General features: G+C 39.6%; 1 protein-coding gene across 1 annotated transcript; it reads right to left on the bottom strand.

The window, feature by feature from the left end:
• Window positions 1–880: 880 nt before the first annotated feature.
• Window positions 881–15658, bottom strand: LOC145125916 (TMV resistance protein N-like). The gene is made up of 7 exons (XM_079061327.1): window positions 15529–15658; window positions 14262–14795; window positions 13703–13917; window positions 13471–13604; window positions 12212–13031; window positions 11744–12109; window positions 881–1054 (listed from the first exon to the last, which is right to left on the bottom strand). The coding sequence occupies exons 1-7, from the start codon at window positions 15656–15658 to the stop codon at window positions 881–883; spliced, it is 2373 nt and encodes a 790-aa protein (XP_078917453.1).
• Window positions 15659–17898: the final 2240 nt, after the last annotated feature.

Here is a 17898-nt window from a genome sequence, read left to right as displayed (position 1 = left end):
TCAAAAATGAAATGTTCAAAAAAATCTCCGTTTGAGTGTACTAAGTGGTAGATATCGTAATAAGGTTTCCAAAAATATAAAGAACACTAAAATCCGAGTTATAACGAAGAAGTTATGACCAATCGAAGATCCGTAACAATACCGGTAAAACGCTGTTAAGCATAAAATGAGAAATTTCAATAAAATACTTTTTAGCCTTAAGTATCTAAATGAAAGTCGTAGATATCCCTAAACCGTGAACATACATAAAAAGAACGCCCAAATCTGACTTCGTATGAGGAAGTTATGATTTTTCGAAGTTTTCAGACCTAGCAGTAGACAGCTAAAAACTCGAAATAGAGATCGAGCGGTTTTTAGCCCACACAACCTAAATGAAAGTTGAAGTTCTCGACAATAGTAATACAACGGTAAAAAGACAGACGAAAACGGACGTCGGATGAAGAAGTTATGGATTTTTAACGGACTTTTCCAGTCCCGGCCTGTTAAAAATATATTATTAAAAATAAATTCAAAATTAGCCGACGAAGTCTAAACGAGAGTTGTAGAGCCTTTTCTCACCTACGCGTGCATATAAAGAACGTTGAAATCGGAGCTCGTACGCGAAAGTTACGGATTTTACAAGTTCGGGACACAAAATCCGAGGCTGTCAGGCAGCCCACGACGTGAGCCAGAAGCTCACGATGTGGGATTTTGATTGATGGGTTCCAGACCTGGCCAGTAGACGTCGCGTCCATGGAAGAGATAAGATCAAGCTTCACGATGTGGGAGAGACTTTCACGACGTGGACCTCTCCAGGTTCACGACGTGAAGCCTGAATCATCCCTATAAATAGGACTCAAGGGCTACGGGTTTAGTTGCTCAATTCTTCTGGACCATCTTTTCATCTGAATAAGATGTATTGCCCTGTTGTTGTTTGAAAAGGGGAGAGATCTCCAACAATTATGTGATTCCATGACTTGTAGTAACCCAACACATCGTCTTCCTTCTTCTCTCCATCATCCTCATACACAAGACTTACCCCACACTCCTTTACAACTTCACCATATGTAACAACCTGTTATTTCAGGTCAATGTAATGACTAAAAGTCAAATCTTGTAATCTATTTGTGAAGTAATAAAAATATCATCAAAAATGAAATGTTCAAAAAAATCTCCGTTTGAGTGTACTAAGTGGTAGATATCGTAATTAGGTTTCCAAAAATATAAAGAACACTAAAATCCGAGTTATAACGAAGAAGTTATGACCAATCGAAGATCCGTAACAATACCGGTAAAACGCTGTTAAGCATAAAATGAGAAATTTCAATAAAATACTTTTTAGCCTTAAGTATCTAAATGAAAGTCGTAGATATCCCTAAACCGTGAACATACATAAAAAGAACGCCCAAATCTGACTTCGTATGAGGAAGTTATGATTTTTCGAAGTTTTCAGACCTAGCAGTAGACAGCTAAAAACTCGAAATAGAGATCGAGCGGTTTTTAGCCCACACAACCTAAATGAAAGTTGAAGTTCTCGACAATAGTAATACAACGGTAAAAAGACAGACGAAAACGGACGTCGGATGAAGAAGTTATGGATTTTTAACGGACTTTTCCAGTCCCGGCCTGTTAAAAATATATTATTAAAAATAAATTCAAAATTAGCCGACGAAGTCTAAACGAGAGTTGTAGAGCCTTTTCTCACCTACGCGTGCATATAAAGAACGTTGAAATCGGAGCTCGTACGCGAAAGTTACGGATTTTACAAGTTCGGGACACAAAATCCGAGGCTGTCAGGCAGCCCACGACGTGAGCCAGAAGCTCACGATGTGGGATTTTGATTGATGGGTTCCAGACCTGGCCAGTAGACGTCGCGTCCATGGAAGAGATAAGATCAAGCTTCACGATGTGGGAGAGACTTTCACGACGTGGACCTCTCCAGGTTCACGACGTGAAGCCTGAATCATCCCTATAAATAGGACTCAAGGGCTACGGGTTTAGTTGCTCAATTCTTCTCATTCTCGTGCTTATGCTCTGCATTTAATCCCTCGAAGACATCCCGAAACCCCGGTTCTCATATCCAAGTTCTGAAGGAAGTCTAGACCCCCGAGATTCCCGAGAATCCCGAGAAATCCGCTCTTCTAGTCGAAGTTCTGCTCGATTATTCTCTCAACTACTTCAAGCTACCACTTCAACCAAGTGAGTTCATACCCCTATAACTACGTTTTTAAATACCTTTTTAAATGCTTTTAGGGGGGGGGATACAAGTAAACACACGGCTAAAATTGTGTGAAACGTCAATCTTTGATATACTCTTCATACTGTTGTTTTAACTATCCCATGAAGTTATCATCATGCAACATGCTCACTACACCACTTTACTCTCTTGGGAAAACATCATGCTTTATAAATGAAATATGTTTTGTTTATAAGTTTGCATATTATAGAGTAAATATTTCAACTACAACATTTTGCATTTACAAGAACATGGCGATTTCTATTTTGCCTTTGTTAACATTGTTAAAAAGGATAATCAGTTCAGAAACAAATGCATTCGTTTTAATACGGGACTTAATTGAGAATTCGTGAGACGTTCATCTTCACTATACCTTTTAAAGGTACCGCTAGAAGTCCTGTTTATAACCAGAATCTCCCGTCTGGAGAACGTGATAAGTGTGTATAAATCTATACGGGACTAATGATCCCGCGCCCTGACTGTTAGCTACAGTCCTTTGGGTGACAGTTGTCATAACATTTCCACGCCTGAAGAACATCGCTACAGGCAAACTATGATAGTATAGTTATAAAAACTCACTAACTCACTGGATAGACAATTATTATGGTATTACCTTTTCACGGGAAAAGTAACTATTATGGTTCTTTTCACATACAAACACTATCTTCTTACAGTTTTATTTTATAATAAGACTATACATCATTCATTTAAGCATGTCACTGTTGCTTACAAGTTACGGTCTTGGTCATTTGAGACTGCATTTCACACTTAGGAAAATAAGGGTTTTTCCTGTTTCAAATACATATGGTTTATACAACGATCTTTCATACGCATTTCATACATTTATAAGAAAATATCGGACTTTCTTGGAAAACATACACAAACTTTCGAATGGCATACATTTTCTCAATACACTACTTATGAACTCACCAACTTAATTGTTGACACTTTTTCTTGAAATAACTTGTATTCTCAGGAAACCGCTAAGCCAGGTTTGCAACAACCTTTGGGGATTAACGCTCTGGCGTTAATAATATCTTTTGAATCATGATTTTGTATTTAACTTTCAAGAATGTAATAGTTACAATCATGTAAACTTTTTGAAATATATAATATGGTGGTGTGTACTTTCCTTACTATGCAATTATTATGATACTGAATATGAAGTCCTCCGCCCCCGAACGTTTCCGCCGTTCAGGTTTGGGAGTGTGACAGATTGGTATCAGAGCATTGTTTATAGTGAATTAAGTATATCAAAACCATTTTTGATATACAACTATAAATACAACTGGGCAAAAACACTCTGAGTGAGAGTTATACTTTTAAGAATTTAATTTTTATAAAGTAGACCTGCATTCATTTCATATCAATAGCAGTATCATAAATAGAACAAAATAGAAGTATTATAAATAAGTTGTGTAGTGCAGGTGTGCCTTGGAACATGTAATCGGAACTGGGATGAATATAGCCTGATCAACTATATTTTTCCGAGAGCCGACTAACGTGTGTCAGGGAGTGTCTGCAGTGGACAACAAGTTTAAAACTTACCAAAAGCATAACATTTAGAATACTATAGGAGTATTTGGGTAACAACAACAGTCAAACTCAAGTGTAAATTTACGTGCTTTAGTTTTTAGTCAATTCTTAACCCTATTCTCGTATAGACTCAATGGCTGGATTCCATCACCCCGGCGACCCCTACTACCCCAATCAAGGTAAAGGAGGATGGGTGGGAGATGACCCAGAAGAGGAAGAGGAACCCTTGGAAGATGAAGAAGAGGAAGGCTTTGATGGGACAGACTCAGAGCCATAAATAATCAATCCACCAGCCGTCCGACCCCCTGCCGTTAGGATGGGTTTTCAGGGACCAAATCCCATCTGGGGAAGCCACATCCACCATTGGAGCCAGCAACAAGGATTGCGCCCTCCTTACGGCATGTGTCGGGACTTCTACAACGTCAGTGGAGGAAGTTCAGCTGACCGAGCACTCCCAGTCGTGGTGGGCAAGCTAGCCAACTAGTCCGACAAATCAGGAGTCCAAGCGAACCGGATTCGCGAAGTCAACGTGGAGGTTCAAGGTAACGCTGCGGATATCCATCGCCTGGACAGGTTGCAGGAAAATGCTCACCTCCACACCGACACACTCCAGGAGCAAATGATTGCAGCCCTCTCCGAGATAAGGGAATTGAGGGAGCAGCAAGCTTCCTTTGACAGGCGTCTCATGGGAGCAAAGCAATCGGATGCGGAGTCAAGCTCCAAGCGTAACCCGCGTCGCAAGTAGTACTTGCCCGACTCCCAAAATTTTTATATAGAATAGGACTTTCGGCTAAAAGTTTTACTTTTCTTTAACTTTGTCTAATCGGAGACCTTTAGAAAGGTCAAATTTTCCTGACTTCAAAATGTAACCAAGCATATGTTTAATATATAATGACATATTTCTTTTGAGTGTTAATCCTTTGCATACCACTCCAATTCATAAGTTTATATTTTAGTATTTAAAATCTAATTATGAGTCAAACTCAAAACCTTGTTAAGGTAGAACCAAAATCGTAAAAGATTGAAATTTAGCTAACTCATTAACACGCGACTTTCAATCATTAAAGACTTATAGTCTTCATTATTATTTCTTTGTCAGCACGATGCCTCCTCGAAGGTCAGCACGCAGAAACGCAACACCAACGCCACCACCACCACCTCCAGCTTTAAGATCTCGCGATGGTATAGGCTGCCATCACCGCAGTAGTAGCAGCTGCGCTATCCAAAATAAACTCCAACGGCAATGGAGGGGCCGGGAGTAGCACAAATCATCAAAACCATGGCACCGGTCATGGTCATGTCAAAGAATGCACCTATAAGGAGTTCTCGAACGCAAAGTCGAAAACATTCAATGGCACTGGGGAGTGATTGCACTGATCCAATGGTTCGAAAAGACCGAAACGGTCTTTGAGATCTGCTCATGCCAGGAAGCGAGCAAGGTCAAGTTTGCTACTTGCACCTTCACGGACCGAGCCCTCACCTGGTGGAAGAGCCATGTGAAATCCGTGTCTCTCCCAGTCGCCAACGCCCTGAGCTGGGAGGACTTGAAAGTCCTACTACTAGAAGAATACTGCCCGAGGGGCGAGGTACAAAAACTAGAGCAGTAGCTCTAGAACCTAAAGATGACGGGGTCTGACCTAGCCGCCTACACGGCCAGGTTTAGTGATCTGTCCGCTCTGTGCCCGACCATGGTCAAACCAGAACCAAAGAAGGTGGAAAGGTACATTTGGGGGTTGTTTCCCCAGATCCAAGGGCATGTCTTGGCCTCCAACCCTATCACATTCAACAGCGTGAAGCGCTTGGCACAACATTTAATAGATCACGGAGTCAAACAGGGTACCATCACCATTGCTGCCGACCCACCAAAGGAGATACAAGATCCAAGGAGACATTAGAATAAGAGAAGGGGACAAAACCCTGCAAGGGAACCCCAAGAAACAACAAGTAGTGACGGCTCACACTGTTACTGTCCCTACTACCCCTACACCGACAAGTTCATACGTCGGTCAACTACTGAAGTGCAAAAAGTGCAACTTTCATCACCACGGGCCTTGCCGTGACTTTCAGTGCACTCGATGCTACAAGAAGGGACACACGGTCCGCTTCTGCAAGGAGCCAGCCCAACCAGCCGCTCCAGCCGCGAATGCCGGAGTAGGCCGCACCTGTTACGAGTGCGGATCAACAGGGCACTTCCGAAGGGACTGCCCGAAGGCAAACAATAGGAATGCCGGCGGGAGGGGCCGCGTATTCGCGATGGGCCAGGAGGAAGCCGTTGCAGACCCCACTATTGTTACGGGTACGTTTCTCCTCGATAACTCATATGCATGCATTTTGTTTGATAGCGGGGTGGAGAGGAGTTTTGTGAGCCATAGTTTTAAAAATCTACTCAAGCAATCCTCTCAATCATTAAGTGAAACCTTTATAGTAGAGATCGCTAACAGTAAAACAGAAGGCGCTAAGGAAATATACTTAAACTGTACCCTGACATTAAACAATAATCCCTTTCCAATCAACCTCATGCCAGTCTCAATAAAAAGTTTCGACGTCATCATAGGCATGGACTGGCTGAGTTCTCATCGTGCGGACATTTTATGTTACGATAAGGCCGTTCGCCTTAATCTGCCAACCGGCGAAACCCTCGTTATATATGGAGACAAACCCAGTACCACTCTTCGTATCATCTCGTGTATCCAGGCTCAGAAGTATCTACGCAAGGAATGCCACGCGTTTTTAGCACATGTAGTAGATGTGAAACGCGAAGTTCAAGACATCAAGAGCGTGCCTGACGTATGTGAATTTCCCGATGTCTTTCCTGAGGATCTTCCAGGAATACCCCCTGCCAGGCAGGTGGAGTTCAGAATTGATCTAATTCCAGGAGCTACCCCTGTAGCCAAAGCACCGTATCGATTAGCCCCAGCGGAGATGCAAGAGCTATCCAGCCAACTGAATGAGCTGCTCAACAAAGGATTCATCAGGCCGAGCTTCTCGCCTTGGGGAGCACCAGTGTTGTTCGTGAAAAAGAAGGACGGATCGTTCAGAATGTGCATCGACTACCAAGAGCTCAACAAGCTTACCATCAAGAACCGGTATCCCCTACCACGAATTGACGACTTGTTCGACCAACTCCAAGGAGAAAACTACTTCTCCAAGATCGATCTGAGATTGGGATATCACCAGCTGCGAGTTCTAGAGAGTGATATTCCCAAGACGGCCTTCCGAACAAGATACGGTCATTACGAGTTTGTAGTGATGCCGTTCAGACTAACCAACGCTCCTACCGTGTTCATGGACTTAAGGAATCGGGTATGTCGTTCATTCCTAGACAAATTTGTGATTGTATTCATAGATGACATACTCATTTATTCAAAGAGTAAAGAAGAGCATGGTCAGCACTTGAGGCAAGTCTTAGAGACATTACGAGGTGAGAAACTTTATGCAAAGTTCTCGAAGTGCGAGTTCTAGATTAGGAATGTGGACTTCCTAGGTCACGTGGTCAGCGAAGAGGGAATCCACGTGGACCCATCCAAGATCAAGGCTATCAAAAATTGGTCTGTGCCAACAACACCAACCGAGATTCGACAATTTCTAGGCCTTGCTGGCTATTACCGCAGGTTCATACAGAACTTCTCCAGCATTGCAAAACCTCTTACCTCCCTGACTCAGAAGGGTGTAACCTACAATTGGGGAGAGAAACAAGATACTGCATTTCAGACCCTGAAGCAAGCTCTGTGCAGTGCACCCATTTTGTCTCTTCTAGAGGGGACAAAAGACTTCGTAGTGTATTGCGATGCTTCCAATCAAGGGCTGGGTTGTGTACTAATGCAGCGAGGGAAGGTTATTGTGTACGCCTCACGACAACTGAAAACGCATGAGGTCAACTACACCACTCACGACATAGAACTTGGAGCGGTGGTTTTCGCTTTAAAGATTTGGAGGCATTACCTTTACGGTACAAAGTGCACCATCTTCATAGACCACAAGAGCCTTCAACATATATTCGACCAGAAGGAGCTAAATATGAGACAACGACGTTGGGTGGAGCTACTCAACGACTACGAATGTGAGATTCGTTATCATCCGGGAAAAGCCAATGTGGTGGCTGATGCCCTTAGTCGTAAAGAGTACTTTTGGTCGAAGAGTAAAGTCATTAACCATGACGATCCATTCACATCTGTCAACACAAATCAAGGAAGCCCAACTGGAAGCCTTGAAACCCGAAAACATGACAGGTGAAGCACGTAGAGGGATGGACAAGAATCTGGAGATCAAGAGTGACAGAGTACGCTACCTCATGAACCGAATCTGGACACCGAGGTTCGGTGGGTTTAGAGAGATAGTTATGAACGAAGCACACAAGACCCCATAATCCGTGCACCCAGGTTCAGATAAGATGTACCTGGATCTTAGACAACTCTACTGGTGGCCAAACATGAAAGCATAGATTACTACCTATGTGAGCAAGGGCTTGACTTGCGCCAAGATCAAGGTAGAACACCAGAAGCCCTCAGGTCTACTCCATCAACCCGAAAAACCTGAGTGGAAGTGGGAGCAAATTTCCATGGACTTCATAACCAAGCTATCCAAGACGCAGGGTGGTCATGATAGCATTTGGGTGATCGTCGACAGGTTAACCAAATCTGCTCACTTCTTACCGATCAAAGAGACTGATGAGATGGAGAAACTAACAAGAACCTACATCCGAGAGATCGTGTGACTTCATGGAGTGCCAATATCTATTATCTCGGACAGAGACAACAGATTCACTTCCAGGTTCTAGCAATCGCTGCAAAAAGCCATGGGAACTAGGCTGGATAAGAGTATATCCTATCACCCACAAACTGACGGGCAGAGTGAGAGAACGATCCAAACCCTAGAAGACATGTTGCGAGCATGTGTGATCGAATTTGGTAAAGCGTGGGATATCCACTTACCTTTAGTCGAGTTCTCTTATAACAACAGTTATCACACTAGCATCAAGACTGCTCCATTCGAAGCCCTTTACGGCGTAAGTGCAGATCACCTCTGTGCTGGGCGGAAGTGGGTGATACGCAGTTGGCAAAAGGTCTAGTCCCTAATAGCACTCTCACTGGTCCGTAAATCATTAGGGAAACAACTGAAAAGATTGTTCAAATTCGAGAGCGTCTGAAAGCCTCGAGAGATAGGCAAAAGAGCTATGCCGACAAAAGACGAAAACCGTTGGAATTCCAGGTTGGTGACCGCGTTCTACTAAAGGTCTTACCCTGGAGGGGCATGATACGCTTCGGGAAGCATGGAAAACTAAACCCAAGATACATAGGACCTTTCGAAATTACTTCAAGGATTGGTCCAGTGGCTTATAGACTTCAACTTCCAATCGAACTTAACAAAGTACATCCGGTGTTTCACGTATCTAATCTGAAGAAGTGTTTATCCGACGAAACTCTTGTAATTCCACTCGAGGAGATTGAGCTGAATGAAAATCTTAACTTTGTGGAGGAACCCGTCGAGATCATGGATAGGGAAATCAAACGAACTAAACAGAGTCGCATACCAATAGTGAAGGTTCGCTGGAATGCTAAGCGGGGACCTGAATTCACTTGGGAGCGACAAGATCAGATGCAACAGAAGTACCCGCATCTCTTCCCTAGTCCATAGGCTCTTATTTTGTAATTAATTTCGGAACGAAATTCCCTCTAACGGGGGGATGATGTAACAACCCGTTATTTCAGGTCAATGTAATGACTAAAAGTCAAATCTTGTAATCTCTTTGTGAAGTAATAAAAATATCATCAAAAATGAAATGTTCAAAAAAATCTCCGTTTGAGTGTACTAAGTGGTAGATATCGTAATAAGGTTTCCAAAAATATAAAGAACACTAAAATCCGAGTTATAACGAAGAAGTTATGACCAATCGAAGATCCGTAACAATACCGGTAAAACGCTGTTAAGCATAAAATGAGAAATTTCAATAAAATACTTTTTAGCCTTAAGTATCTAAATGAAAGTCGTAGATATCCCTAAACCGTGAGCATACATAAAAAGAACGCCCAAATCTGACTTCGTATGAGGAAGTTATGATTTTTCGAAGTTTTCAGACCTAGCAGTAGACAGCTAAAAACTCGAAATAGAGATCGAGCGGTTTTTAGCCCACACAACCTAAATGAAAGTTGAAGGTCTCGACAATAGTAATACAACGGTAAAAAGACAGACGAAAACGGACGTCGGATGAAAAAGTTATGGATTTTTAACGGACTTTTCCAGTCCCGGCCTGTTAAAAATATATTATTAAAAATAAATTCAAAATTAGCCGACGAAGTCTAAACTAGAGTTGTAGAGCCTTTTCTCACCTATGCGTGCATATAAAGAACGTCGAAATCGGAGCTCGTAAGCGAAAGTTACGGATTTTACAAGTTCGGGACACAAAATCCGAGGCTGTCAGGCAGCCCACGACGTGAGCCAGAAGCTCACGACGTGGGATTTTGATTGATGGGTTCCAGACCTGGCCAACAGACGTCGCGTCCATGGAAGAGATAAGATCAAGCTTCACGACGTGGGAGATACTTTCACGACGTGGACCTCTCCAGGTTCACGACGTGAAACCTGAATCATCCCTATAAATAGGACTCAAGGGCTCCGGGTTTAGTTGCTCAATTCTTCTCATTCTCGTGCTTATGCTCTGCATTTAATCCCTCGAAGACATCCCGAAGCCCTGGTTCTCATATCCAAGTTCTGAAGGAAGTCTAATCCCCCGAGATTCCCGAGAATCCCGAGAAATCCGCTCTTCTAGTCGAAATTCTGCTCGGTTATTCTCTCAACTACTTCAACCTACCACTTCAACCAAGTGAGTTCATACCCCTATAACTACGTTTTTAAATACCTTTTTAAATGCTTTTAAGGGGGGGGGGGGGAATACAAGTAAACACACGACTAAAATTGTGTGAAACGTCAATCTTTGATATACTCTTCATACTGTTGTTTTAACTATCTCATGAAGTTATCATCATGCAACATGCTCACTACACCAATTTACTCTCTTGGGAAAACATCATGTTTTATAAATGAAATATGTTTTGTTTATAACTTTGCATATTATAGAGTAAATATTTCAACTACAACATTTTGCATTTACAAAAACATAGCGATTTCTATTATGCCTTTGTTAACATTGTTAAAAAGGATAATCAGTTCAGAAACAAATGCATTCGTTTCAATACGAGACTTAATTGAGAATTCCTGAGACATTCATCTTCACTATACCTTTTAAAGGTACCGCTAGAAGTCCTGTTAATAACCAGAATCTCTCGCCTGAAGAACGTCGCTACAGGCAAACTATGATAGTATGGTTATAAAAACTCACTGGATAGACAATTATTATGGTATTACCTTTTCACGGGAAAAGTAATTATTATGGTTCTTTTCACATACAAACACTATCTTCTTATAGTTTTATTTTATAATAAGACTATACATCATTCATTTAAGCATGTCACTGTTGCTTAAAAGTTACGGTCTTGGTCATTTGAGACTGCATTTCACACTTAGGAAAATAAGGGTTTTTCCTATTTCAAATACATACAGTTTATACAACGATCTTTCATACGCATTTCATACATTTATAAGAAAATATCGGACTTTCTTGGAAAACATACACGAACTTTCGAATGGCATACATTTTCTCAAAACACTACTTATGAACTCACCAACTTAATTGTTGATACTTTTTCTTGAAATAACATGTATTCTCAGGAAACCGCTAAGCCAGGTTTGCAACAACCTTTGAGGATTAACGCTCTGGTGTTAATAATTTCTTTTGAAGCATGATTTTGTATTTAACTTTCAAGCATGTAATAGTTACAATCATGTAAACTTTTTGAAATATATAATATGGTGGTGTGTACTTTCCTTACTATGTAATTGTTATGATACTGAATATGACGTCCTCCGCCCCCGAACGTTTCCGTCGTTCAGGTTTGGGGGTGTGACACCATAGGGCAGTGTAACTATAATAGTAACATCGTCACTAGCCTCCATCTCATTCCTCCCAAACATCCAATGACTTAACACCATCAAACACTTTCGATATCCATTATATAAGTCGTAGTAACGTTCGTATATCCACGTGCGGTTCTTTGTTATATTACTAATAGTCATCATTTGCGTAGGATGGAAATAATCATCGTGTGATAAATCCAACCACTCACCACGAGGTTTTAATGTGTTCAGAAAGCAGAAGTTGAATCCTGTAAGGTGGTGTTTTGGAGATGATGATGATGGGATGGTAAATGATATTGATGGCCCCACGCTTCTATGCCTAAACCAACTCGGCATCTCCTCTGCCCTATACATTGTGCTGAATATTCCAAATTCATAAAACATCATCTGCCAAATACAACCACCTTAATACAACCACCTTAATTAATCAGCATAAGAAGTATATTATACATACTCACATTGAGACAAACAATTAAGTCAAAAAAAAACCTGGGTTCTAGATTCCCGAGAATTAGTTCCCAAGTGCCTTTCGTTAAGGAAGTCTAAATTACTCCAGCCAAAGTTACGTAATACCTTTTCCTCAACACGTACCATTGGTTGGATTTTCACAATGCCTTCAAATTCATATGGCAACCCTGCATAAATCAGCGTCGCCTGTATTGGTGATAACTCTAGTGGGGACATCTCTAGATCAAATACGACTTTGTTTGCATGATGCCTATCAACAGTAAAGACTAACCTGCGTAGTGTACGTGGAGGATGCTCAACTGACTTTATTTTCATACAATTCTCCATACTAAGAATCTCAAGCCTAGGAAGGGTTCTCACACAACTAGGCATGGAATTTATAGGATTGCAAGCTAAATATAATTCCTTTAACGTGGATAGGCAATTGAAGTCCATGGGAAAGGATTTAGTGGACAACCTATTATTTGCGAGTGACAACCTTACTAAAGACCTCGGTAAATAAATTATAAACAACTTCAAATCACTTGGTATAGCACCAACAAAGGCAGAGGACGAGGTTCTTGTATTTATGTCATTGCTTTTAGCCTTGTACAATTCCAGTGAATCCATACCCCTATTCTGGATTCCAGATTCACCGAGACTACAACCATCTAGCAACATTGTTTTAACATTCTTCAACATGCCTATGTTTCTTAGATGTTTTTCAAGCTTCTTGCAGTAGCTCAAATCGATGAAGACAAGGTCAACACATTGCCCAATTGATTCACAAACCTCAACCAAACCAATGCAATTTCTAACTATTAACCTTTCAACTGTAGGAAGTTGGTCAAATCCACCAAGACTATGAAGTTATTTGCAGAAACTTAAATTAAGAATCTTCAATGATCCTAGCAATCTTTTCTCTTTTAAGCAAGATCCATCCAACTACACAGATGGAGATAAATTAGAATAGTAGTAAAATTCATCAACTCAACTCAACATGGAGGAATGATAAATTAAATAAGTTACCATTTTCCACTTCACAAGTCGTTGTGGATTACTATACAAGAACAACAACAACATTAGCCCGATCCCATACAAATGGGGTAAGGGGGAGGTAGGCAGGTTGGCAGCCCCCCACATAGGGCTGAAAAACTGCTTCCGTAGGAGACCTCCGACAAAGATGAAATAAAAAATCAAATACAAAAAAAAAACAAAAGTAAATTTTTTGAAATAGCACACACATTTAATCGTTGTGGATTACTATAACAACCAAAAAAGACTAAATATTGTTGTATGACAGGTCAAGAGCAACAAGATTTTGTATAGGTAACTTATCCATGTTGTTGAATTCATCTGTTTTCAACTCAAATGATGCACACAACTTCTCCTTCTCAAGCATCCGCATGTCAAGGGAAAGGCCTAAAAGATTTCCCTTACCCGAAGAAAAAACCAATGGCCAAAAATAAAAATTAGACAACACAAAGTAGTTTGAAACATGCACACTATTGACAAGTATACACTGACCCTTACCTTTTTTTCTTTCAACACTCTGAATGACTCAAGACACCATAATCGACTTCGCTTCCATGGCTTGTCAAGTAATCTTCCCATCTCCTGAACCAACTGATGCATCTTCAATTCATTATTCTGTCCTATAGTAAGAAGGCATTTGTCAATGAGATTCGTGATCCCGGATCTTGTGTTTATGTCACATGCCTGTAATATTGTTTCGGTAAAATCTCTTTCTATTCCAACAAAAAAACAAGCAATATGTTTAAACAACTCCTTATCGTTTTTTTATGGCAAGGAATTGAAGCTCATTTTTAAGACATTATTATAGGGGAACTAATTTCATTCCTTAGCCCTTCGATGCACACTTCCCAATAAGCTACATCTCGATTATGTAGAGACTTTCCCAAAACTTCAAGCGCCAATGGATGTCCTTCACAATACTTCACAAGCTTATATATGAAACACCTCTTCATAACCCGCCTAGGATTGGTTGCACATGAAAGCATGGGAACAAAATGCCTTTCATGCTTGGGTTTAATGTTTGTTTTAAATAAAGAACAACTCTCAGTCAACCAACTGTCATTTGTTGTAATTATAACTTTGCTTCCAGGATGAAAGCCTTTGCTTCCAAGTAATGCATCCAACTGAACAAGAGTATTGATATCATCAAGAACTAGAAACACCCTTTTACAGGATAGTGCATTCTCTATCTTTGCGGTGTATACCGAAACATCATGGACTTTAATTGAACTTGATTTTGAAATGTCATTGTAGATTTGTTCTTGGAAATAAAGCAACCCATTAAACTTCCCATCACATTTCCTAGTGATATCTTCAATATAGCTGCTTGTATGGAATTCATGAGAATATAGCCCATAGACATGTTTGGCTAAATATGTCTTCCTGATCCCACCTATACCATAAATAGTAAGTATGTTTTCCATATGTGATGATCCATCTTTCAACCATGAAGTTACAAAGTTAATGGAATAGTCCATCCAAATAAGAAGTGGTTGAGCAATCCTTAAATGTACATGTAATCTACGGTGGATGTCCTTTACAATTTCTTCAATAAACTCCGTCTCTAACCTGAAACTTGCTTTTATAAGAACTTCAAAACACAATCTACAAAACTAATGAACCAGATTGGGAGATTTAATTTATTCAAAGATCCAAACTAATATTATATTATAGTTGTTATTATTAATCGAGTTCTCACATCAAAACCATATTGTGGTTTGCTTCAATCTGAACAAAATTCCATGAAATACAGGATTTCACTAATGAATAAGGTCATAAATATTTGCTTATGATAAGAACAAAGCATCCAACGAAATACAAGATTTCACTAATAGGCCACCAAACTTCAGTATGTTTCTACAAGACCATAAAACTTAACAATCGATATGGTTTTACATGGATTTGAACAAAATGCCTTGAAATACTTATAAATTATCTTTTAATAAATAGAACTAAAAGCACCTATTTATCATAAAAGTTGCTATGATTTGAAGGTAGTATGGTATAACTAATAGTAGACACATAGCAAACCCATCAAACTTTGGTTTTTAAATAAAAAGCAATTTAAAAATAGTGGAGAAGGTTCATCAAAATGCACTAACTTATGATAAAATACAAAATGCATAACAAACATTTAAAAATTATCAGAATGGCTAACCCATGTATATGAATTGGTTTATGAGATCACATATTTGAAAACTTATTTTCAATTATGTGCATATTCTATATATCCTAATACATCAGATATATGTCTATTTAATGACTCAAAAAAACTTATTGAAATGCATAGGGAGATGAATAAGGGTAAGAAATTGGTTACCTACCATTTATGTCATTCCCTTTTAAACCAGCAACTTGTGTAAGTGCTTTATTCCATCCGTCCATCTTTTGAGCCCATTGACTTCTTTTATTTGCATTTGTCTCTGCCTCTATTGTCTGTTTATGCTTAGCCATTGCATCTCCAAAGCTACTTTGTTGCTTCCTAACATGGTTGGATGTAGGGATGAGAATTTGGCCCGAAAACCCGAACCGAACTGAATTAGGCCCGAATAAGCAATTCGATTCGGTTTTTGGGTATTTATATGAGGCTTATTCGTTTTTCGGGTTATTCGGTTCGGTTTACCCGAATAAGCGCTTATTCGGGCCGAAAGGACCGAACCGAATTTGAAAAGTCACAATTTTTATTTTCCGATTCAGCATGTTTGCAAAATTTTAGCCAACTTTGAAGTGTCATAACGTCTTCGTTATTTGTCCGATTAGTCTGATTTTTTTCCAGCTTGTAGTTCACAATTTATACTACAACTTACATTATTTAAAATGAAAGAGTTGGGGGAGCTTAAACACTTCTTGGGGCTAGAAGTTGATCGCACGAAGGAAGGGTTATTCCTCTGCCAACAAAAGTATACAAGAGATATACTTCAAAAGTTTTACATGTTGGACTGTAATCCGGTATCAACACCAATAGATCCAAATGCCAAGATATGTGCACATGAAGGAAAAGAGTTGGACGATGGAACAATGTATCGACAAATAGTGGGTAGCCTTATCTACCTAACTTTATCTCGGCCTGGCATCGCTTATGCAGTTGGAGTTATGAGTCGATACATGCAAAGCCCGAAGAAACCTCATTTGGATGCGGCCCGACGGATCTTGAGATATGTCAAAGGTACAATTGACTATGGTCTCTTGTATAAAAGAGGGGAAGACTGCAAATTAGTTCACAATTTATACTACAGCTTACATTATTTAAATGAGTTATTTGGTTGTATATTCAGTGAGATACAGACCCCTAAACATGGGGTATTGAAGATGAGTTTTTCTGTTGCAGCATGTTTGCAAACTTTTAGCCAACTTTAAAGTGCCATAACGTCTTCGTTATTTGTCCGATTAGCCAGATTTTTTTTCGTGCTTGTAGTTCACAATTTAAAATACATTTTACACTATTTAAATGCATTATTTGGTTGTATATTCAGTGAGATAAAAGCCTCTAAACATGGGGTATTAAAGCTGAGTTTTTTTGTTTCAGCATGTTTGCAAATTTTTAGCCAACTTTGAAGTGTCATAACGTCTTCGTTATTTGTCCGATTAGCCCAATTTTTTTCCCATCTTCTAGTTCACAATTTAAACTACAGTTTACACTATATAAATGCATTATTTGGTTGTATATTCAATGAGATACAAGAACCTAAATAAGGGGTATTAAAGCTGTTCTTTTTACCAAAAAAAAAATACTAACATTTACTTTATTATAATAGATCGTACATATGTTCGAGATGTTTTGACCCCGCAAAAGAAGATTTCAAAATTTTAGAGCTATGGTTGGATTTCTCGAGAAATTCAAGGTGAAAACCGACATAATATCGACATCAACAAAACCAATGACACATCGTTTTTTTGGAGAAATATATGATGTGTACAAACACAAATTCTAACTCTTTTTGCACATTTGAAACAATTATATATAAATTGTATTATTTTTAATTAACAAATTTGTTTCTTTAAAATATTTGTTATGAAATCATAAACTACAAAAATCATACAAAATACAATATTTATAATCACATTGTAAATGTTATTTGGGTTATATAATCATAATACTTTTTATCCGGTTCTTTTCGGTTATAATACATTCTTAATCATCTTGTACATGTTATTCGGGTTATTCGGGCCGGAACCGAACCGAACCGAATAATACCCGAACCGAACCGAACCCGTATTGCTTATTTGGTTTGATTTTCGGTTCATACAATTACCCTTATTCGGTTCTCGGGTTATTCGGGTTCGGGTCGGTTCGGTTCCGGCCCGAATAACATCCCTAGTTGGATGTCATCCGTTGCTCAAGGATCAGCACCAATTCATCCAGGCACCATGTTGAAGAAGCATAATTCTTAGACAACACAATAATAGAAGCCCGAGATGCCTTAATCGCACTCTCTTGTTCCAGTTTCAGATTCTATGCAATGGACCATGGACTTGTACGCTTATATGCATGATTGGATTCATTTTCAAGTTATATTTAAGTGTTTTCTCTATTGATAGTATTGCAAGAGTGAAAAAGTTATTGGAGCTGTCATTTGGAGTTGTTTGACAGATATAGTTTATTGGAGCTGCTTGAAGTTTTGGGTGCCATTTCTATTGTAGTTTTAGGTTGCTGATTGTGTCCCTCTGCTTCTTCATATGCTCTAAGTAAGTGG

This window comes from Lactuca virosa, chromosome 1 (genome assembly GCF_052849685.1).
Source record: "Lactuca virosa cultivar CGN04683 chromosome 1, Lactuca_virosa_CGN04683_v6, whole genome shotgun sequence".
NCBI classification, from domain to species: Eukaryota; Viridiplantae; Streptophyta; class Magnoliopsida; order Asterales; family Asteraceae; genus Lactuca; species Lactuca virosa.
Note: the sequence above shows the minus strand (reverse complement) of the source record. Positions and strands in the feature narration are given on the sequence as shown.

Excerpts from the sequence above, each read along its gene's own strand:
- LOC145125916 (XM_079061327.1), bottom strand. The coding sequence starts at position 15,658 with ATGGCTAAGCATAAACAGACAATAGAGGCAGAGACAAATGCAAATAAA. Across the intron at positions 13,918-14,261 it reads TATAATTACAACAAATGACA|AAAGAGATTTTACCGAAACA; the intron begins GTTGGTTGACTG and ends TTGTTGGAATAG. Across the intron at positions 13,605-13,702 it reads GAGTGTTGAAAGAAAAAAAG|GGAAATCTTTTAGGCCTTTC; the intron begins GTAAGGGTCAGT and ends TCTTCGGGTAAG.